The sequence below is a fragment of the Pieris brassicae genome, chromosome 6, assembly GCF_905147105.1.
Source record: "Pieris brassicae chromosome 6, ilPieBrab1.1, whole genome shotgun sequence".
NCBI classification, from domain to species: domain Eukaryota; kingdom Metazoa; phylum Arthropoda; class Insecta; order Lepidoptera; family Pieridae; genus Pieris; species Pieris brassicae.
In genome coordinates, this window is record NC_059670.1 from 21,482,018 (window position 1) to 21,506,651 (window position 24,634).

The window sequence follows — 24,634 nt, forward strand, 5'->3', positions numbered from 1 at the left end:
TACTAATATTATAAATGCGAAAGTGTCTTCACACATTGTCTATGCTTGAAAACGAAATGCATTTTCGACGATTCCTACAAAAAGTTAATACGAATTTCAGTAAATCTGCTTACGTAATACTTGAACAGCCCTATAATACACGCCACGACTGTATAGAAACGAAATTAGACAATAGTTAGAGATGACTTTGTGTTTTTTATTGTATTGAGGATTTTATATTGTATTGTTTTTAAATATAGACAACTAATAAAATTATAGTGAAGAATCAATAAAACATATTTATTGTTTTTAATCCAAACATCACATACTTACATCCGATCTCGCTTAGGCCGCCCTTGAGTCGCTATTAAGTGATAAAAATAAAAACACAACATACATATACAAATTCTTAGTTTTAATATATTTTTACATTTCAAATAATAGAGGCGGTTACATAAAATAAATAGTCTTCACACGATTTAAATAGTCGAATGTGATGTACAAAACTTTTAAACATTTCTAGGATAATACTAAACTGTACATGGAGTTACAAATTAAAAACTACGTGCGTTCCACCTAAGTATATTTATCAAGTCAGGAAACACTTCTAATGATTTTAAGTAATTAAATATTTTTAGAACAGAATTAAAAATGGGGGTTACTAGGTTAGACCAATAAATGTGTTTGATCACTAGCAAGCGTCGTTTAGATTTTAACAAACAAAAACTATCGCGTATAACGAAAATCTTGAAATCTTAGTTGTGAAACTTTTCCGTTTTGTTTTCTTGCACGTTAATTAATTTCGACGCGATAGTTTCCCCTTAACTTTTTAATAAGGTCTTCCTACTAACAAAGAACACTGCTTTATGTAGTTAAATGTAATAAGAGCTTTCAGAAAATATCTACTAAACACTTGCAACTTTTTGACAGATGTTTTGGCGCGCATATCAACCGCCGCCATCTTGTGTAACAAATAGTATTACCAGAAACCTCTCATTACAAGAAATTCCGTATACAATAAACATGTAGAACAAAACTGTATAAGCTTATTTTATATTGCACTATATGGAGTCAGCCTTGTGTAAAAATAAAAAAGTAGAAAAATGAGTAAACTACTTAAAATATATTGTGTCTAAATTATTAGTAAAGTCGTGATATTCTTAAATACTTAATAAATAAAACGTATTGATTAGTTAAAGGTCAACTTCATCATTCATTATAATCTGTGCAATTGGCAACTATTAACATATTGTCAATTCTAAATTTCGTAATCAAACCTAAGTAATGAATGATTTTTAAATAAAGTAATATCATGGTCAGAGTACTAGAGAATTTTTCATTCAACAATCAAGCAAAAGTTGAAGTTGAAGCTCCTTGCGTAAGTATACTTTTACATTGCTATACTTTTCCTTGACTATAGATTAATTAAAATTGATCAACTTTATCGTTTTAAACTATTTCTATCTACACTATTGTAAAAAACGCATAAGTTTTTTTTAATATATATTAACGTTTAATTATCGTTGGTATTTCGAAATGCAATACGTAATTTTACCTATAAGAAAAATTGTGCTTCAATACAAAAACCTCAATACCCAACTCGGTTTAGTCTTAGAGTCAACCTAAACGAAAAAAAAATCGAATATGTGTTTGGAAAAACTATTATAAATATTGCATATGGTACTTATACGTTTACGGGTTTAACTTTTATTTATTACAAATTATATTATTTATCAGTGCAGAAAAAGTATACACATAAAACTAGGAAAAATTTAAAACACTAAAAAGGAATCTATTTAAAAATACAAGCATTTATAAAAATACTGGCTTTTATGGTTAGCAGGTCAGGTAAAATGTCTATGTTACGGAATGTCTATTGTATTCAAGTAAATAATAATACATAAGTGATGCAAAAAGACTGACGTTTCAAATATATAAGGGACCGCCAATTAACTTATTAATTTTAAGGAACATCGAAAGAAATATTTTTTATAAGTCACAGTAAATGACACATTACTTGTTAATTAGTTGATTTTATAATCACCACTTACAATAGCTGATCACGCTAAATTTATCTACGAATTATTCGTCAACATGCGGTTTAACCGAAATCAGATTAATTGCTGAGTTTTTAAGTTAAAAGGACAAGATGTCATACCGTATAAAAAAGGTATATAAAAATTAAACTAAGCAAGGTATATTGTATACAGGGTATATAATTAATACTAACTACATAGGTACTAAGCTTAAAATGGCACATACGAGCTTTCGAACCTTCCTTTCGCTAAACGTATGTCCAAAGTTGTCAAAATAAAGACCATACACTGCGAAATTATAACGAAAAATAATGAAGAAAAAAGTTTAGTTACTTCTTTCGTTCAGTAGTTTCAGATATAATGATTAAACGACAAACAAAATGTAAAAATTATCGTATTAAATATTTTTTTTAATAAAGCCGAGTTTTTATTTTGACAACATCGATACTGGTTAAGCTCCCCAGCAAATGAACCTGATATGAAATGATCCTATAAATACTTTGTGCTTCAAAATTAATATACACTTTACAAGTAACAGTCAGCAGTTTTACGAAATAACTAGTCACTTGAACAATTTCTCACTTTATCTAATCCTACTGAGTATTAGGCATATCTTGACTTTTACGGATTTTTCTATATCTCTTTAAGAAGCCTAGGAACTAAATTGTTACTATTTTCTATCTGTAATTATTCTAAATTTTTCGTATAGAAAACAAAAGTTCCCGACTCATTTATACAGTTACATTGCCTTGTGATACTTTGTGTTTGTGATATAATTTATACATCACATTGATCAATACACCTATTTAAATATTGAGTAAAAAATGCTATATATTACATTGTGTGATAGTAAACATATTATATAATAATATATTATATATACAGAATATACTGGGAAATTATTCAAAGTGACTGTCAATTGTCAAGTCTATACAGTTTGCTAGTGTCACGTCATCCGGTTGAATGACAGTTATCAAGTTTTATCACAAAAATACAGTTTCCGAATCAATTCAAATCCGAATAAATTACGAGTTAAAGACTAATACATTATCTTGAGTCATTTAATTACATTTTAGTTGGAATTTTTACTGAATTCATAAACTTATTCTCGCGGTATGTAGAATCCGGCATCAATGTAAAATTTTTAGCGTAATTGACAAACTATACAATACTAACATCAACAAATAGTGGACCATACATTTAATAGGAGGAGTTATCCCTTCGAATCTAATTTTGTAAAGAAGAACTTCAGAAATCATCCGATACAATATATAAGTTAAATATTTTAATCAAAGGCGTAATTCTTTATTTGATTAAAAACAACAGACGTAAAACAAAAGCTCGTTGTCTGATGTTGTCCTTATTTGTATAACTGAGCAAATGAGACAGCTTGTATGTAATTAGAGAAGTTTCTCCCAAATGATTTCGCTGTTAAACAAATTTCAGTCTTTATAAAAAGTCGTTAAAAGATTTATCATTAAATATCCATGATATCGGATGTGAATTCAAGTTCTTATTTACCAGATACGCTACTCTTAATCAATCAACACATAGAAGCCTTCATCAATATACCCTTAAAACTATACACAGGCGGGTTAAGCCTAAACAGCCTGTACATTTCATAGCCTTTAAATTTGATATAATACCGAAAAATCCAATAGAAAATCGGAAATATTTGAGTAGACATCAGCCGCACTAAATAACTTTCCATATACCCATTACATCAATGAAGCATTCATAAACATTTATCCTTATGGAATATTCATAATTCTTAATTTTACATTTGATCGATCGACCTCGTATAGAACAAGTAAACAAGCTTATAAACCTGTCAGCCAAGTTACTCCAGTGAGTATTTAAGAGTATAATGATTGCTAGAAGCAGCTTTTTAAGTGGTCATGCTCCAATAACAGAAACTGTCCCAAACTCGTCCCAAAATGTTACCTCGACGCAAGATCAAAGAGAACAGAGTTACTTTTGAGTCGTTTTCGAAACGGCAAATTTAGATTTAGTCGGACATAACAAACTCCACCAACCACCGATGAACCAATGTTAGTACAAATCCAAGCCAATACGCAAACTACTGAATCTGAAAAGCTCCAATACACATCCTAAATAAACTAAAACTTTAGCACCAACATAAACTGGAGACCAACATCGGTTCAAACATTTGAGCGTCGCGTTGAAAACGTAAAACCTAATCTTAACCAACGTTTGGTCAAATAATACTTCGCTGGATCACACAACGCGCTGAGTATTCAATGTACACTACCGTCCACTTGCGACCACCACCTGTCGAAGAAGATCCTTGTGAGTGGCTGGATCTAACTTTTGACTTTTAACACATTTAGATAACTTAGAGAAAAGTCACGTGATACTATAACATACCCGGTTCAGCTATTACGATCGCGCAATCCGGGCGTATACGCAGCCAGCGCGCAATAGCACGCCAGCAACGCGCTCGGCGGTAAGGGCGCGGACGTAGACGTATACGTGTGATGATGTACGCATCGTGCGTGCGCTTGAAGCGCACACGCACAGTACAGATCGGCAGACGAGCAAGGAGTCGCGTGTTCTGCCCCCGGTTCGTGTATATTTGGATTCCGAGCGCCGCCACCGGCTGCACTTAGAGCGCAAAAGCTTAACGCCCGCCAACCCCCGAACCTATGAGAAGCAAACGTTTGAAAACCTGTAGTGTAATCGGCAGACATTGTCTGGTGTTAACCGTAATCTGAAAAGCACCTGAGCTTTTTTATGTATCAAATACGGCCTAGACATTTATGGGTAGTAAATTCAGGAATAAAATTAATTCAATATAAAATACTCACTTGTCGACAACAATAACGGGACCATTCTTATACTCCATCTGGCATCCGGCCACGAATTCGATCAACCCGAAGGAATCCTTGTAAGGCTCTATCAACCTATCCAACGCTCCCTCCCTTTCGCTCCCGCCCGTCTCTCTCACTCCGCGCACGTATTCGTTATCGTCCGGGGCGTTAACACTGTAGTCCGTCGTATCACCACTTAACCAACCACAACACTTAATAAACTTCACACTGAGTTGATAATCGTCCTGCAACGAGTGCACACTAACATTAGTCACTTCTATCACTCTGTCCGATGGCACATGACTGGTGTTTTCCGTTCTTTCGAAGTAGTACAGCGGCCTGTGGAGTTCCATCTCCTCTTGGACCGTCAGGGAGGGCTGAATCGGAGGAGGAGGAGGGGCTTCGTCGGGAGGAGAGCCGGCTCTCGCCCCCCATTCGGGAAACTTAAACTTAGTCGGGGAGCTCAACTTAAAGTTCTTTAGGGACATTTTTGAAGGGCTGCGAGGAGATTTTGGCCCGTTTTTCTTTTCCGCTAACGACGAGAACAGATCTCCATTGGCAATTGACTTTCTTGCGGATAGATCTCGGCTTCCGTTGAGCGAGTCGAGGCGTAATTCGGCTCTGTCGTAGCGGTGTTCTCCCTCTTGTATCGGTGAATTCTCCGGGATTAATCGTTCGTCGTCCGCGCATTCCGACCCTTCCTGCCTCCGGTATCCATTGATCTCCGGTTCCGCCGGCGTTTCTGCCTTTTTCTCTGTCCGTCGGTGCGCCACGTACGTCTCCTTGGACACAAAACTGGCTCGGAAGTTAGCGATGAACAATTCTCTATCATCTTCGGTCGGCCAAAACACTTCACAGTCCTGTAAAGAATACGAAAAGTAAGTCATTTGAGGCAGAGCTCACGCATTATAAAAACATATGAAAGAAGTAAAAAGCAGTTATTGGCGTTTTTGGTGATGTAAACTTTCAAATAAACTTTTACGGTTGTTCCTACCGAGGCATTTTCATCGGGCAGCATCAACACCAGCTGGCCGGTGTGGTCCCACAGAAGCCGCCAAAGCTCTCCGCCGAGCCCGGGATGTTGGGCCACTGCGTACTCCCGCATGCGTCGTCTGCCGCAAACCCACGATGCATTCACGTAGTCGCTGCCTGTAGATAAGGATTTCTCGATAAATTATATTAAATATTTTCTGTATGCTGCCATATGGAGTCACGATTATTCAAAATTAAAAAAAAAACTTTATTTGTTCAGATATATGTACAATAGAATTCAGATTGAGGCCTCCCTAGTAAGTTAGAGACTGTGACTGTGAAAAAAAATAAAAAAAATAAATAAAAATAAACAAATATATGAATATATTATGATGACTATGTAATGTGTTTGTGAAAGACGAAACAAATGTGTGCGCGTGTTGCATGAAAAGATGGATTAAGGAAAAAATTATATTAGATGATTTAACAATGATTATGTTGTGGTTGTAAAAATTTTATTTCTTTTACAATTTTTTTGATACAGAAACATTTATATAAAATTAATTTGTTTTCTATTAACGTTTACACAACGTAAAGAAACAACAATAATGAATATAATTATATATATATATATATATATATATATATATATATATATGTCGGAGGAAGCCATTCTGTTAACAAATTAGTGATTTTAGTTAAAATTAGTTACGTTTTTCTAATTTATAAGATTGTAATCGTTATTAAACAAACGACCAATGAGAGCAGAGCACTTTGCTCGAGTGGGGTCGAAGCGCCATCTATATATAGCCCAGTCCGTTGGTTGTTACGGGGCCTTTTTGAAGTGGAGACGGAACTTGTTGGATCCCTGAGTTTTTGTCGCTAGATTGGTGCATTGAACTCACTGCTCGGTCTTAAAACTTATAATTTATTATTAAATTACTACCATAAAATATCAGTGTATCATTAGTGTAAATAAAATATTGTGAAAACTATAATCGTCGTGTTCTGTGCTCGCGCTTTACCCTCATGACGCCCACCAAATCTGCAACCACTGTTGACGACGTCACTGGGGAAGGTGTTTCTCCGACATATATATAATTATATTTAAATAACTTATATGGAAGTTATTTAACAAATAACCACAATGATAAAAAGCTTTATATTCCTTGTATTCGGATGTCATGTCTATATTTTGTAATGTATTAAAAAAAACAATTGCTAGATGCATTTAGAGAACCGTTAAAACACCGGTTCTTAAATATTTCCATTCTAAGCCTATAAATACTGTTACCGTTTCTTTACCGGTATTTTAGTAACAATTTCCCAGCATTTGAGTTACAATATGAATTCGTAGTAAATTATTAAAAAAAATTTACCTTCAACCCCAGGTTTTGGCACGAGCATAACTCTAGCCGAATCAGAAGGAAGAAAGCCGCCAGGTCTATTCTTCTCGGCGTTGTGGGCTGCTCGTGCGCATACACTAGGTTCCACACACGATCGGGTTATAAGCTGGAAAGACAATCAAAAATATTTGTCAGATTTAATGCGTTTGAGTTTAATTCCGTGTTTTTTGATTTTGAGATACGGACCTGATACTGTTTCTCCAACAAATTGACAGGAGGTGGGCCTCGGTACGTCGGTTGCCGGTTTGATAACGATCGCATTCGTTCCAACAGTGCATAGTTTTCCACTCGATTCGCCCTAGAAAATAAATAATAATAATAATAATCTTTATTTCTTCTCTCACATATACATACATAGAAGGTTATTATGATTAAACTAAGATGATAACATTTGGAAGTGTGAGAGACTGGTCTCTGTAACAGGAGACCTGAGTGACAGATAGCCAGCCTCTCCACCACCGGACCGGAACACGTACAATCAGGTCATTGTCATAAGATACAATAGAAGAAAATAAGCAAGTGCTAAAGGAAAAAAAATGGAAACGGAGTCGTAAAAATAAATTTGGTGTGTGTTTGTGTCTGTGTGTGTGCGCGTGTGTGTGTGTGTGTGTGCGCGTGCGTGTGTGTGTATGTGTGGGCGAGTGGGTGTGTTACAGAGTAACAGTTATTAAATCTTCTGTTTCATCATAACTCAACGTCTTCAGCCAATTAGTAACCATTTTTAATGTAAATGTTATTTTTTTCATTTAATTTATTATACAGGTATAACAGCCTAGGAAACCAAAGAATCTTTGCGAGAAAGAAGTTGTCCATCGTGTAATACGACAGCAAACTTTATGTTTAATCCGCTTGTTTATATTTAATTCGGGGTCGTAACTAGTTTTATAATGTTGTTTTAAAACTGTGTTGAGAATAAATAATTGACGAATTGTTAACACATCGGCTAGGGCATAAAGCTCTTTAGTGGGAAAAAGAAACGGTAAGGAATGACTTACTTTTAACACTGCTCGTTGGGCTCTTTCAAGTTTTAGTAGATTGGTTTTGAAAGTACCTCCCCACACAGTGATACAATAGCTTAAAGTTGACTGACATAAAGCCTGATATACTACTTTAACAATTCTATTGTCTGCTATAAGTCTTAAAGTTTTAAAGATGTAAATGAGTTTACGAGTTCTGCATGAGAGAAGATCCACGTGAGAATTAAAACTCAAGTTACTATCGATAACTACACCCAAATACTTAACACAATAAATGTTATATGAACTGACATAAATGATAAACCACTCGATTTGACTTTTTGACTCACCTTCTAATCTCTTCCTTCTCTTCCTCACTCATACTATTGTAAGCCGCCATTTTCTTACTATACGTGTCCGTGGATCGAGGGGCCAAGTCGTACACTCCCTCGCTTTCGTCCCCGTTCACCAGCACCTCCTTCTCCTGGCCGTCTGACGATTTACTAGGCTCGCTGATTTCGTCAGTTTTCAGAGACATTTCGCTGCCATTCTCTAAAACTTCTGTCTTATTTTCACTATTCGACTTGACGCTGGTGACGTCGTTCTCCACGGTCAGATCGTGGACGCTCTTGGTTTTAGTCGAATTTAGATCCATAACCGCCAGTTCCTCGTCCGATATGGGTTCCAGGAGTTTGATGAGATATTCCCTGGCTTTTGAGAATTCGACTTCGGTGTCGCCTGACCGGACGTACTCCAGGAGCGCGTCGTGCACGAATACGTACTGTTCCTCCGTTTGTACGAGATGGTTTCGTTGCGTGCGTGCGCGGCAGAGGAAGCCCAGCGGGGACAGAGTTCCCGTTAGCTTCAATTGGTTCAATTGTGCGTCTATGACTATGTACGTGCCCGTTCGGCCCACGCCCGCGCTGCGAAAATAGAATTCAAAAACATGAAGATATACTCTCTGCGAGTCGATTTTTGTTCATGAAATTCTTATTTCCCATTTAGCTGATAATCTAATGATAATAGAGGTTGATAATCTGTTACCAGTACTAAGTTTAAGGCCCGAGTGGTGCTCACCTGCAATGGACTAGCACCGTGTGCGGATCGGCGGCGGCCTTAACGAATGGCAAAACGGCCAGCGGGTGTCTCGGCGTACCGTGGTCTGGCCACACCGTGTAATGGTACTGCACTATGTGTCTCTGTCTGTCCGGACTGTCTTCCGCTCCCGGCTCGGTTACCTGTTATACGAGGACATCTTGAGAACTTAAAAATTCATTTTGCCTTAATATTTTCAAAGATATTAAAAAATTCTATTGGTATCAAAAATACTTTTCTTTTTTATATCCCTAAATAAAAATAATCTATACGTGATCTCACCACGGGCGTTGCTCGCAAGTGCCGTATGGTATAAGCGGCGCGTACGTCCTCATACAGAAGCGTAACGTGCACGCCTCCGAACTCTGCCGAACTTCCTCTACCCCCGGATGGCCAGTACATATCGCACTTTCGCTGTTAAAAAAAATATATTTATATAAAATTACTATAATGATATAGATTTAAACTAAGCTAGTGTCTTAATTTAAAAAAATCAGCGCTACCATAATAAGAAAATTGTAAATATTTTAACTTCTGATATAAAATTAACTCAAGGATAATAAAAATAATATATATTTTCTTTAATTATTTAATATATAATATTATTATTAATTATTTAATATATTTTATATATAATGACGATGAATTATTCTTAATTATAAAAGTACACCACTGACCCTGCCCCTTTCAACGAGATTCGTAATCATAACCAGAGTTCTGACTTTGTGCTGCCATATCATCCTCCAAAAGGCGTCCAGAGTGGCCGGAGTCGGCCCTTGAGTAGCGATGTAGCGCCGCTTCCATACGACCCACTCCAGCTTTATTTGTCGGATTGCGCCATCTGTTGGTGGTTTTATGGTTTCAACGGAATGTTTTAATAAGACTCTCAGTGAACCTCTTTGTTTTTTATATAAAATATCACAAGACATACATTACATATGTAATAACCGGTTTTATAATTGAATCATCCTAAAATCTCGTATGAGGTCTATTTATATACTCACTTATATTAACAAACACATCATCTAGTTGTTCATCATCATCGCTGGTCTCCGAGTCGGAGTCCCTTTGATCGTCAGACTCCACAATGCCTGAGAACTCGATATTTAGGAAGGCGGACTCGATTCCCTCTGCCAGGTTCGGTGGTGGTTTTGATGCTTTTACTGAAGGTTGTCTGAAATTAAAGTTTACTTATAATGCCAGTTTTATAAAGTATTCTTTAAATTGTCATAATAATAATAATAGACTAAAAAATAACAACTTGTCATTTACAACAGTCGGCTGTCGTCGTACACGGTTTTGACTGTTTTATTTTACAATGCACAGACGTCATCTTGTCAAGCTGCGAATATAAACAAAGTAACAGAAAAGACCTCCATGTTGTACCTGGTGGGCCTATTCCGCTTCTCCAGACGTCGTTCGATCCGCCTTATTGTGTCTTCGTCCAATTGAGGCAATATACCATCGATGAAGTTGGCGTTGACGTAATCGCAAGCAGCTCCGCGACCTGCGCCCGCGCACCCCGCCGCGCCACAACGCCCGCCGGCCGACACGCATACGCGGGAATGGTCGTCTGAAAGAGAGGCACGTATAATGTTTAAAACCTATCTTTATCACATTTTATTATACTTTATTGACACTCTTCTTCCAAGTTAAATAAAAAGAGAACGACATTCTTTATTTATTACAAAAAATATCCTCTGTAGTCTATCGCTTACGTTGTACATCAGGCCGAAACAGATGGAAAACATTAAATCTATATATTTATGGATAATTATATAAAAATGTATACTCACAGGCTGTGATGTTCAAATATCTATTTTTGAGTCTGTTTTCTGGTCTGTAGCTGTGATGACTAGTGTGGCCTAAAGCCGCGGATTTAGCTACCACGACCTCATACTCCTTACTGAAAATACAAAACAATCTTCTTGAACGTTGTTTTTCAATATCTTATTTTTCTTTTTCTTTTCCTCAGGATTTCTTATTTTCTATAAAACAGGGCGCAAACGGACCATCTAATGTTAAGTGAAAATGCGGCCCGTGGACACTGACATTAGCTCGCAAGTGCGTTGCCGATCTTTTCAAGAATTGGTACGCTCTTTATTTGATGGATCCTAACTCATATTAGTATAATACATCAATCGGCAGCTAATTTAAATTGCTTGTAATTGATTTAATATATATAGTAACAATTCTAATTTCATATAAATTTTACAAAGAAATAAAAATATACACGTACATGAATGCGTACATACATGTGTACGTATACGAACCTAAACCCGATATCTCCATCGGCATGTAACGAGGCCACGTGACTGGGGAAATGCTGTGCACGCACTAAGGGACAATGTGCGCCCGCCATTCGAGGCGGACGACCGCATACGCTCTCTGCCGTGGTCCCGGTGCCCGTGTTGTTCCCTGTCGGAGGGGACGAACGGGATACTGAAAAATACATATTGTTACGAAGACGGGTCGACTGCAATGTTTCTAGATTTTTCCACTAGTTAGAGAAATTTTCAGCAGGCTGAAATATGATTTCTGACCGTTTCAGGAGAGGCTCAATCACATATTAGTTAATTGTAATTTCCATAATGTTACCCTAGTTTTCAGGAAGCTGAAACATTTTTTCAGTCAGTTTCAGAACATGTGTAGTCGAGTGGTGCAGTTTTTAGGAGACCCGTTTTCAGGCGTTTTCAGGCCTAGGTATACCCCTTTGATGAAGGAATATTCTAGACCGAACTTTCTAGGTGTGAGACAAGGACGAAATAATACGAGAAAGAGAGAGAGAGAAGATCAGAACTTTCTCGAAACTAGACTGAGCACGCTAGAACGCCGTACGACAAGGACGGAGCAACGTGCGAAAGAGACAAAGAGTGCGGACGTTCTAGAATTGTGCAATCGCTACTCAGTAGCAAGCCCGCCTAGAAAGTTCTCGAATATTGTTTAGAATTATTCCCAGGGATATATAAGGATATATAATTAGTGATTGTTTTGTGTGTGTAATTAGTGCATCTCTGCTATTAATTTGTGCCCATAAATTCCTCATTGATTTATCAAGAAATAAACCTTTGAAGAAATCTACGGCATTTTCTATCCGATCCCCTAGCTCGTAACAATATATAGGAAAGAATTACAAAACATCATCACTACAATTATTCATTTTGGTTTTCTGGTATTATAAAACATGAATTGATATCAATTGTACAGTATACCACGGTTACCATGTTATTTATTATTTTAATAATTCGGTTAAAAATAATGGTAACCCATTTCCTGCACTACGCGTTTCATAGGTAATAAAAACGCTGATTTTCTTAGTGGGTCTTATATATACAGGGCTACATTAGGTATAGAAAAATGAATAAGACCGAGGGTAGACTACACATACCTGGTTTTTTATAAGTATTGAGTGGAGCCCGAGCTGCCCTTTCGCCCCCTTCCTCCAAGTAGTTGTAAGCAGCACTTATGCATTTGCTGAGACGAGTTCTGCATCTGATACAAAGGTATCATACCTATGTTTAACGTTATTCAGATCGTGTAATATGGACACTGTACTATGGGAACAATATCAACGTCCGCTCACTTATAATTTTAGTCAAGTTTTCAAGAGAGAGCGGTTGAAAATACTTGTCTAAAACATGTCAAAGTAGTTTTTACCTCCAATAAAGCACGCCAGCAGTAGCGGCAGCTACCACAGTCATAAGGGAGGCTGCAAGTAGTGCCACGGACGCATTAGCCCCGCGCATAGCCTTTCCCACCTCGGGAGACATTGCTTCAGAATGGGCGGTACACCACTCACTCGATACTTGCTATAAAATAAGAAAAAAAATTAAATAATAATAATCTTGTAGATGGTTTAATCCGTTATAAACCATATCTATTTACAATTATTAATTGAATTTAGATATTAATAAACAGGACTGAAAATTATAATTTCACACAAATTCAATCTGAGGTAAAATAACTCAAAAATTATTATGTTTACATTAATTTTACCTCTGGCGGTGATTCAGTGCCATTGATGAATGTGTCCGGACGTGCGACTGACAGCGTCACCGCGTAGATTTTCACTTCGTACTGTGTTACGTTCCACAGCTGAACGTTCTGCAAAATGGAAGTATTGATGTCCAAAATATAACTACGCAATAATAAATGCTATTGATATGGCGACGTATTTGATAATTTGTTTAACAATATTTCTTGATCGGATCTAACATCATCATCATCATCATTTGGTTTAACTAACGATTTCACGATACACAGCCTTTCTGTATGTCCATACCCTGAAGTGATGAAATCTACGATTGGGCCACCACGATAACAAAAGTAAATTAACGACTATTATGTTATTGATTTGTTAGTTGTCAGTTGAGTTTACTTTAGAAAATACCATTTATTGTTCAGTTTAAAAGTCTTTGAACCGTCCACTCTTTCAATCCGGTAAAAAGATTTAAGCGTGTCAACTCGTCATCAAATTACCATAAGTTTTTCCTTAATGTAGACATTTCACGGAGCATTTAACATGTAAATTGACGGAAAACTGTCTAATCCGATTACACGACTAAGTATACTTTATCTTTCTTAAGGATGGACTTAAGCGAGCTACAATGCATTATATAGTTTTGCCTGTCCCCTATTCACAATAAAAGAACGTAATACCTATAGCTGGAAAACACTTTATAACCTTTAGTTTTTGAATATCTGTAAATGTCCATAACGCACACACACACTAGGGAATGCAATCCCGACTCGAGATCGTTAATTCGAGATCCCGAAATTTTCGGGATCTCGAATAGTTTAAAAAAATAATTCACGTGACTGAATACGATGAAAACTGCATGTTTGTGATAGTGAGGTTAATTAAAATAATTATTTGAAAGAAAACAAAAGCTTTTATCCTTTAATATTACGAATTAAACAACTAACAATTTTAATTACGTGAACATAATCAAAACAAAAGTAGGTATAGCTCAAGGAGATTAAAATTGGTGATTTTGAAAGTAACTTCTAAAAAAAGAGTATCTTCTAAAGTGTATCAAGAGTGCTATCTCCTAACCGGCATCTAATGTACATTGCAATGTACCCTATGTAATGTCCAATGTGTGTAGAATCGCTGACCATTGCAGCCCAATCCCGTCAATCTCGAACGGGATCTCGTCATATTATGCTTCGGGATTGATCCCGAAAAATTACACGGGATCTCGATCTCGCGAGATCGGGCTTGCATTCCCTAACACACACACACCACACACTTAATTATTCCTTATTTACATTTCTAACATCATTATGTATTCTTGACGATCTGGATTACGATATTAAATGCAAGTCAGCATAATAAAAGAGAAAATAAATGTATGTATCTCGTACGTATTTTGTGATGACAAACAAAGTAGGCACTGATACTCACAACACTGATTGTGGTCTCAATATCATCCTTGTTGGTGGGTAACTTGAGTCTTGTGCGAGGCTGTTGCTCAGGTAACTTCCTGAGGGTCACCACATACAGATCTAGGGAGTTATTGTACTCCAGGGGTTGACGCCATTGAAGATATAGTATACCTGGGTAAGCAATTATAGATATGAAAATTAAACAATTTAAACAATATTATTGGCTTACAGTTAACGCATTAATATTCTGTACGTAAACATTATTTTTGTAAGCAGTGTTGGCCTAGTGGCTTCAGCGTGCGACTCTTGTCTCTGAGGTCGTAGGTTCGATCCCCGGCTATGCACCAATGGATTTTCTTTCTATGTGTTCATTTAACATTAGCTCGAACGGTGAAGGAAAACATCGTGAGGAAACCAGCTTGCCTTACACCCAAAAAGTTGCGTCAGGCACAGAAGGCTAATCACCTACTTGCCTATTCGATTAACAGACCAGTCCAAGACCTTAAAGAGGTTGTAGCGCCATTGATTTTAATTATTATTATTAAACATTATTTTTTATGATTCAAAAGTATTTACCTAACTAAACGTCACAAATAAATAGATTAAATAGTATACATAATAATAGCACTTTATTAAGATCACAATAACGCAAGTCAGGAGAAAATAAATAAAGGAAAAGAAAAGATGTAAGCTGGCGGTATTATTGCTAGAAGCAGTTTCTTCGAAACTAATTAATTCAAAAGAAAACAGCAACGCTGGTAACGTCGCTTGATAAATACTTACCATTTGGTAAATCACACGTTAGATTTAGTATAATGGGCGCTGAAGGTGGATTCACATCAGATAGGACGTACAGCGGACTCGACTGGGGACCCAAGCGTTGAAGGAGATCTTGTGACTTGACTCCAGTCAGTTGAAAGTTGTAGAATGCACGGACCCATATTTTATATGGAGTGAAGGCCTCTGGAGGAAAAACATATATTCAGATTCCTATCGTCACGTAAGGATTTAATTATGTTTTGTTTTTTTATACTTGTACCTAGTAATTAAAATAGTATTCTCGTCTGTGTGTATAATATGTTTTAATGGTAACACAGAGTTTGATTCGACGTGCAAAAAATGATTATAAACACAAGTATACTGTACACACTAATATGCTGAAACTATAAGTGTAGCAGAGGCTTGTGTCACTCCCACGCTTCCAATTAGTTTTATTACTTACAAATACATCGTAAATTACTTACTCAAATTCTTCAATCGAAACCCAACAACTTTAGTGGGAACACCGGACGTATTCAAAAGCGTAAGATTCTTTGTCGCGTTCAAATAATCCTCCATACCGAGATCGCTTCTAAAGACATTCCGTTCCTTAATCTCATCCGAAGTCGGAACACCAGCTACGAATATCGAATCGCTGGATCCTTTCCGAATGGCTACACCTTCTTCGTAGTACAGGACGTACGCTATTTGAGTTATATCAATTTTAGCCGGAGGTGATTTCTTGACAACTTCGATTGGCAATTCGAACGCTTGGTGGGTTTCAACCTCAATTTTCTCATGCGTCACGTTATCCTGCCTTCGCTTTCTGTGTCTGTGTGATCTTAAGTCTCTCTTACTTCTATAGTCGTCCGATGCAAAGTCATCGTTGTATTTGAGCCTATCGTTGTTGTATAGTGTGTATGCATAGTCTTTGAGTTTTTCCGGTTGTGGCTCTTCTATTGGGGCATCAGCTTGAGTTCTGGGTATGACTTGCAACTCGTCGTGTTTTGTGCCTCGATCTACGGTGGAATCCAGAATGTGTACTGTGTATGTGGATGGCGGGGCCCATGACAGATGTATTTCGTCTGATATAACTCTATTCGCTGTGAGGTTTTGCGGAGCGGACGGAACTGAAAATTGATAAAAAGGTTAAAAAATGCCTCTCCCACTCGAAAAGCTCTAATCGCTAAACATTATCTTCTACGGGGTAAACCCATTTTAAAAATCGCAGCAGGTTCTTACTAGAAGTATAATAATTTTGAATTAATTAACAATTAATTAATAATTAACAAATTTACTTTTACTAAAAAAAATACTAGAAATTATCGTAAAAACTAGTAACTTCTATTACGTTATAATGATATGTATGTAAAAAACAAAGTGGTACTGAACTTAATACAACTACCGTTACAATATTGAGCAAAACTTGTTGGGGCCGGATACAAAAAAGCTTAATTAGATGTATATACATACATATAATTGTAACTGTACTAACTAAATGTTGTATAAAAAACATTTTTTTCTGCTCTCATAATCTATAAATCTTTCGGCCTACATTTAATCCCTGCAAACTAAAAATATATGGTTTTCCCTAGGTTACTCAAAACGTATGTTTTCGATGCGAAGAGAGCAAACACTATTTATAATAAGAGCTCCTAATTACTTCATAAGTACCATCGCTTGTAGCGTGTTTTATTCTGATAAACCATTTCATTAGATAAGTCATTTAAAATTTATCACCTCAGACAAGATCAAGACTCAGACTGTCAATATTAGTTACATAGTAATATTATCAAGTTCAGTTATGTATTTCGTTTCTATGTGCCGTTATTACTTTGCCATTAGCCAATATCCTACACGACTATTTTAACTATGTTTAATAATTATTATTATTTATTTGCGAGAATATGGTTCAAAATGTTATGGTGGTACAATCTAAAGTTCGCATACTCTGCCACACATAATGTCATGCAATTATCAGATTGCAGATTTTATGGAAGATTGCATTTATATTAAACACTAGCTGCCCCAGCGAACTTAGTTTCTCCTTAATGTGGTTTTAGTTAGCCTTAATACCGTGACACGAAAGAATAATTTCACTGTATTATCGTACTTATATGACACGTTTGTCGGTTTACCATAGCAGTGCCATCTATTGATTACTTACTCAATTCAGTCGAAAAGTATCGACATCTGTTAGAATCTTTAGGAGTTAACAGATAATTGTGACTGTCTATTAATTATGGACAAATAATTTGCAATAAAATAAAATTGCGACTATAATTAAAGATCTAAGCTATCTCTTAAGTCGGACTGCTCACGGTGTGCTCATTTTAATTTAAAATCGGTTAAGTAGTTTAGGAGTCCATCGCGGACAAACATCGTGACAGGAGATTTATATATATTAAGATTTTTTACATACAAGAAGATTGTGACTAAAAAGAGATTTATATGATAATTTTGTTTACTTCCATATCTAAAACTAAATATGAGTTAATAACTAAAATAAATAACTATTATTCTGACTTATGTTACTGGTATGATTTTGGTGTATTTTGAATTTGAATTTGTAAATAAATCTTAACCGTACTAAAGCACTGCAGTCTAATAATCCGGTCGGGCAGAAGAATACATTAATTTTAATCTACAATCAAGATATAAATACAATACAAGCTCGTGTCCCTGAATCTCAAGAAACTCTCAACATTTTCTTTCAAGCAAAACCCTCAACCCGTTTATGTCGTTGACCTATTATTCTGCTTTGTTAGTTTTTATGTGATAGATTTTGTAACAATTCATATTTGATAATAATATATTTTATATAAAAATGGTTCATAAATGCAGAATTTTTTTTTGACAAGCGCTAGATTACAACATTTATGATAAAACCATCCTTTAGTAACTTTAAAATTTGTTAAATCCATATTGGACGCGTGAATGAAAGATGATGGCCTGTGTCACCGTATTTAAAGTTTAAAAAAAAATTAGTGACGTTAAAAGCGCCACTAATTTTTTGTTGGACCTTTTCACGTTGGGGCTGGGCCTCAGATTTCTATATAGATATAGTAACAGATCTGTTCCGTCTTCTATATATGTTTCATGACCATTTCTCAATCTAAAAAGCATGTATGCGATCACCCTTTGGTGTCACACACGTTTGGGTCTAAGGCAAGCCGGTTTCCTCTCGATGTTTTCCTTAACCGTTCGAATGTTAAATGCGCACATAGAAAGTACATTGGTGCACAGTCGGGGATTGTACCTACGACCTCAGGGATGAGAGTCGCACGCTAAAGCCACTAGGCCAACACGTATTGAAAGTTAAAAGACTCAAATTTTCACAAGAGAATACAATAATTGCTAGTCAGTTATACAATACGTAACACAAGTATTTTCATGCCAAACACTCATTGCATCATAATAGGAGTCACACCTTTTAATAGCTAACAATATTTAATCGACGATATGTTGCATTCAGCAATTGAGAAAAATGGAGCATTTCGTTTTAACAGCTGAAAAAAGACACCGTACCCAAAGTTTCAATAGAAAAAAATACACAGCAAAAACTGTAACAAAGGTGAAAAACGAAAATCCATAACGCACACTATTGATGCTCCATCAATTACGAGGTAAAATCCTTCTTAATACCAAATACAGAAAGCTGCTAATCCCTTGAGCTCATCGCATATGGCTATTGTATGTACCACTGTAGTATACTCGCTCTTGACAGTAATCAAAGTGAATGGCGACGCGTCAACTGCGCTAAATTGAGATTGGCCACAGAGTGTTGCATGCACTCTATTTCTATTATAGAAATGACGCTCGTTACGAAACGCTTGTGTTAGTTGTACAACAGAAGCTTTAATATTTAAATTACTATTTAAAAAATTAGTGCAGTACCGTCGCTTATGAGAGACTATTTATCGAATTAATTCTAATAATAAATTTACTATTGTGTCTATTTAATCAAGGTCAACGCACTCGTTGAAATTTACATGAACTGACTTGTATAGAAAAACAGGCAAGTAAGCAAAATCTAAATTTAATTTACTTAAAATCTATAGTAAGCTTATAAGTTTTGAACAATAAATTTCTTCAAGTAACGTAACATTTACGTATGTAAGATAATTTAAAATATATTCACAGTCACAACTACAAATATTCTAAGCTGTGACCATACAGTGAATCACTGATGGATCTGACCTTAGCGAGTGCACCCTCATAGTCTTGACACTTTTATGTCTATTTAAATATTCTTCTGGACTTGCTCCCACGCATCATTCGTGTTAAAGATCTTTGAATAGTACCCAATTTATCTCGTTTTAATTTAATCAAAGTAACGATACAAACAAATTTTGAAAACATGTACGAAATTGGTATTTTTTTTTTCTTTATTTTATAAATACCGAAACAGAAGTTCATTTTTCGAATGCCTCTAAAAAGCTATCGTGTATACGAACATTAATTTATTACGCTTTCGTACATTAACTTGAACCACTTTTCTTTTTTATTTATAGTAAAAAGAACGAACTTCAGGTGTTTTTTATCACTTGCGCAGACAACGGCACGACCATACAAATGAAGAGACCCTCCAGAGTTACTTCCTTTATGAGCACTATAATTATCATATTCGTGGTAGTTCCGTTAAAAAAGCTAATTGAACTCTTTTGTGACGTAAGATATGTAGGTTACGGTCGTAATTACTCGATGTAAACGAGCGTGTAAAATAATACGATACGAAACTACAATAGTTAACTGGTAGTCGTTCACAAAACTTTTAATGAGAATCATGAATGCGTGCTGGATAAGTCAGTTATAACAATATCGTGAAGCTCAGTAGTTCATCTACTTAATACTTTACTGGTGACTCGTTCTGACATCTCATACGTATAATAGATACAAAAAAAACCCTTATGTGATTGGAAGACAACCTTAGAAAAAACCCTCTAGATGTTGCCATAAAATAATAATAAGATTCTCCTCGTGTATTTGACTAATTTTGGAATATTTTTTTATAGTAATTTTACTGTTATTTTTGCTTTCAAACTTCACACTACATGTGTTGACTAGGAGGACAATGTGATACATATGACAAGATGTTTTACAAAGGATATATATGTACAATAACATGAGAACTTAAGAAGGCGCAAACCAGATCCACGCAACTTCCTCACAATCGAGTAACCCGCAATATCGCAGCACACAACTCTCGAGGCGACTCTTTGTATTGAAGAAGCCTCCGCGAATAATAAATTGAATAATAATAATTAACACGACAAGGTCTCTCAAACGACTCGGCGAAAGGTCTCCGTGGAGTCATTTTTAGCAACGTTTCCATATTAGGGTAACAAAATTCCTTTATATGCATTCAGATTAGCGCGAAAATCAATTTTCCTTAAAAGAGAAAAGGATACTTCAAAAGGTCAACCAACAGTACAACTGGACTTTATTAAATTCCTCTAACAATCTTTTTAAGTACCTAAATTATAACTTTATTCATTTTCAGTCCTACCATTTAAAAGAGATCACTGTAAATATTCGTAACGACACGGACAGGAACTAAGGGCTGACCTCACAATTGATGGTGACAGCTACGAGGGAATGCTTACGGTACAAACAATTTTGCTCAACTAATTTACGTGAATTTGTAGTTGAACCTTCTCTGTAACTTAATATTTTAATTTGTCGTTGTCTTTGTGACAAGGTGCAAGTGTATTCTCGTCTTACCACATCTATTATCATGATGAAGTCTAATAAGATAAAGAATTCATCAGAACGCGTTTTCCTTACTAAAACTAAATCTTAAATATCGGGTCTTTGCAAACCCATTTGTACGATAATTATTGCCTTACGTAGTACGTCGTACATAATAGTTATATTCAAGCAAATGTCGTCAATAACAATCTATATATACATATATATTTTTCTCGTATCACAATGTTCGTTCCCATATTCGTCCAAAACGGCTCGACCGATGCTTATGCCGATTTTTTTATGCATATTCAGTAGGTCTGAGAATTGGCTACTATCTATATTTTAAAGCCCTAAGTGCTAAGGGGTTTCAAGGGTCCACCACAGTTTTTTTTCTATTTTTATTTTTTTATGATACAGCATACAACATAACCCTTAATTGTCACCTCTCTACAATCAAACCCTATTTTTTATTATAGTAGATAGATAAAAAAATGTTTCCTGAAAATAATATACTATGGAAAAACGACGTTTGCCGGGTCAGCTAGTAATATATAAAATTCTATTAATCCACCTTAAAAGTGGAATATAACGATTTTGTGTCAGTTAATAATCACTAACTACAACCGACGCAAATTAAATCGGCTTGATTGGAATTGAGCGCGAATCTTCGCCGACTTGGCACGACACATTTGCTTGAAAATCAGGTCGCAGATTAATTGCCTATGAAAAAGTAATCAGGTCCAGTAGCGCTACATCCCTTGGCCATCTGATGTCGTTTCCTTATCTGTTTCTATTTTTTATTTTTTTTTACGCCCTCCATTTTTGGGTCTTAAACGTGATGCTTTCTCCTAGCCTCAGCTAGTAGACAAATCATTGTAAAACTATTAAGAACTATTTTTGCCACACAAAAAGTTAATTGAATATAGAGCAGTGACTATTAACAGCGCCTTTAGCCGATATCAAAACACGTCGTGTATAATGTGATAAATTAAATATAAAAATTGCAATAGATTTATGCGCCAAAGCCTAGCCTGCAGTTGTTCGACAAATTTTGGTGTGCCCCTTTCTACCGTATGCAGTTGTGTCGCGAGATTAATTATATGGGGCAACGATAATGAACACATAAATATTCAAATTCCCACTTTTGTATTAGACAAAAATAATACTTGTATACCAAGGCACGAGGGTCCGCGTTCTAGTGGTTAGAAAACGGTAGAAATATACGAAATGAATAGGAAGCGTATTTATTCCTCCAAAATACTTTCGAGGCGGGCTTTTGAGCGGCGTAATTAAAAATTTTCTTCCGAATCTACAAGTGTTTAATATTTTATTTCAGTAAGGTGGATTACAGACGAATACACGCTAACTAAGGATTCCACTAGATATTTGTATTTATATATACAAAACAAAAGTTTTCTTGATACCTGTGTCGAATCTAAAAAAAGTATTTTTATTTAAATTACAACATGCAATATTTTTATCAGTGTAATATTGTAATAAAAATAAATGAATCCAAAATAAAAAAAAACAAGGCATTTAATTTAATTATAAATTTAAAAACAAGGCTTTGAATAAATCCATTGTCATTATTGTATCAACAGCCTAATATGCAATATGGCTTTTTCCATTAAAAGGTTCAAGAGATGCAATTGCAACTATAATGGGGTTTCTAGGTTATAATCGTGCAATCTTAATTTGTCGGCCTATATTTTTCTATTCAAACGACTCTCAAAGAAAAATAAAAATGTTTGTGAAAAGCCTCTGTTAACAATGAAAACATTTTGCTTTTTATCTAATTAGCCTTTTCATTGCATGAAATAAGTGAAATGAAATATTTTCTGTATTTATATTATGGCTGTGTTTATGCTAACACTGAACTTAATATTTCTGTTTTGTATTTGGGCTACTAGGATTCTTTGCACTGTCCATATTTTAGATATACCAATTATTTTTATTGGTATTTGAAGTCAATAGCTTTAAGTGAACATGAACTGCATATCTATTAGTCTTATGTTTCAGATTAGTCTTTATTTAATAATCTTTCCACTCTGGAAAACATGCACATGGCAAAGTACCATCCACAGTGCTACCTGTGGTGTATGGTGAGATATGACTTCATGTATGCAGTGATGTTAATTGTACCAACTATTATTCACCTTATCTACTGCTGATAGACACTAAGCATTTGTTTTTTATTAATATTATCACTATAAAACATTGCTTCCTTACAGAATTAAAACTTGGGTGATTAATAAGAGTGGAGATGACTTGTACAAAGTAAGTAATGTGAATTTACATTTAATGTTTCTTTTTTCATTTCTCAATGTACAATGTTTACCTATCCATTATCAAGTAAACCACTGTGGTAGACTATTACATACCAAGGAAGTATACATCTTGAAATGTAGTCATTAGAAGATCAAGGTCAAGATTTAAAGCAATTAACTGAGGTCTCACAGCCAGCTTAATATACAGCATAGTAAGATAATTTAACAATGTTATCTCTTATATGTAAATTAAGTTTATAACAATATTTTTTTTATACATAGTATGTAGTACAAAACAATTTTTTTATCAATTTTATTATTAATTGATTATTTTATGAATTTACAGCTTACTGCTAAACAAATTCAAAACTCAAATTCAATTATAATTTGATAAATAATATTTAATTTGAACTGAAGAAGTTTGTAGGACTTTTATGTTGTGGAACTAAATATTTTATTGAATATGAAATGCTAAATATAACTCCTTTATGTGTCAGATAAAGTAAAATATTCTGAGAAACATGATCATATGAATCTTTCAAAATGATAGTGATTTTTTTTTATCTAAGGCGAAACCTAGCCCTAGCTTTCATGAAAAAGTATTTTCTTATAAGAAAAATCACAACAAAAACACGCAAATAAAGACTTATAATTATTTTAATTAAACAATTCTAACAAATCGTAAAATTAAATGTAATTCGTATTATACGTTTGAGCGTACTATAATATATTTGCCGCTTTTAATGGGATTTCGAGGGAGACATCGGAATAGTTCAAAGGATAGGCGTTACATCCTGTGAGTCATATCGTGTAAAATGTATATTACAACACTAATTTCTAAATATAAATATAGCCACTTACCGTAAATCTCCAATATTTCGTTGTTAATACCAGCATTATCACAATGAACGCACAAAATAAATACAATAAAAATGGCTCCTAACGTGTACTGAAAATACATCTTTGTATCACAAAATAACGGTCTCCACCCGTAGAAAACGTCTAATTACTGTTCGTACACCACATTTTCACTACAATATTACATGCAGGCAGTTTTAATCTCGTCAACAAGTCATTTAATTCCACTAAATTGTTTCCATCAAAATGCCATCGAACTAGGACCCCGCCGTCTGTCATTCATCTTGTCAATAAACAACAGATGTTGCCTGATCATTAAAATTTAACACTTAACTGTAATGTTGCATGTTACCAAAATATGTCGTAGTCATTGCTTTTATGGTATTTACAATATTT

At 35.3% G+C, this 24,634-nt stretch overlaps 1 protein-coding gene across 2 annotated transcripts; it reads right to left on the bottom strand.

The window, feature by feature from the left end:
• Nucleotides 1-381: 381 nt before the first annotated feature.
• On the bottom strand, nt 382-24,505 carry LOC123710704. Of its 2 annotated transcripts, none has more exons than XM_045662803.1 (21): nt 24,242-24,505; nt 15,908-16,552; nt 15,447-15,626; nt 14,683-14,834; nt 13,272-13,379; nt 12,933-13,084; nt 12,664-12,761; nt 11,549-11,717; nt 11,072-11,181; nt 10,662-10,848; nt 10,280-10,449; nt 9,953-10,116; nt 9,558-9,689; nt 9,258-9,418; nt 8,531-9,103; nt 7,411-7,522; nt 7,198-7,330; nt 5,841-5,995; nt 4,844-5,706; nt 4,404-4,679; nt 382-4,307 (listed from the first exon to the last, which is right to left on the bottom strand). In XM_045662803.1, the coding sequence occupies exons 1-20, from the start codon at nt 24,339-24,341 to the stop codon at nt 4,409-4,411; spliced, it is 4,635 nt and encodes a 1,544-aa protein (XP_045518759.1). In that variant the 5' UTR covers nt 24,342-24,505; the 3' UTR covers nt 382-4,307; nt 4,404-4,408. The 2 variants fall into 2 exon arrangements, with proteins under 2 accessions (XP_045518759.1, XP_045518758.1); XM_045662802.1 differs by having other exon boundaries at nt 12,664-12,767.
• Nucleotides 24,506-24,634: the final 129 nt, after the last annotated feature.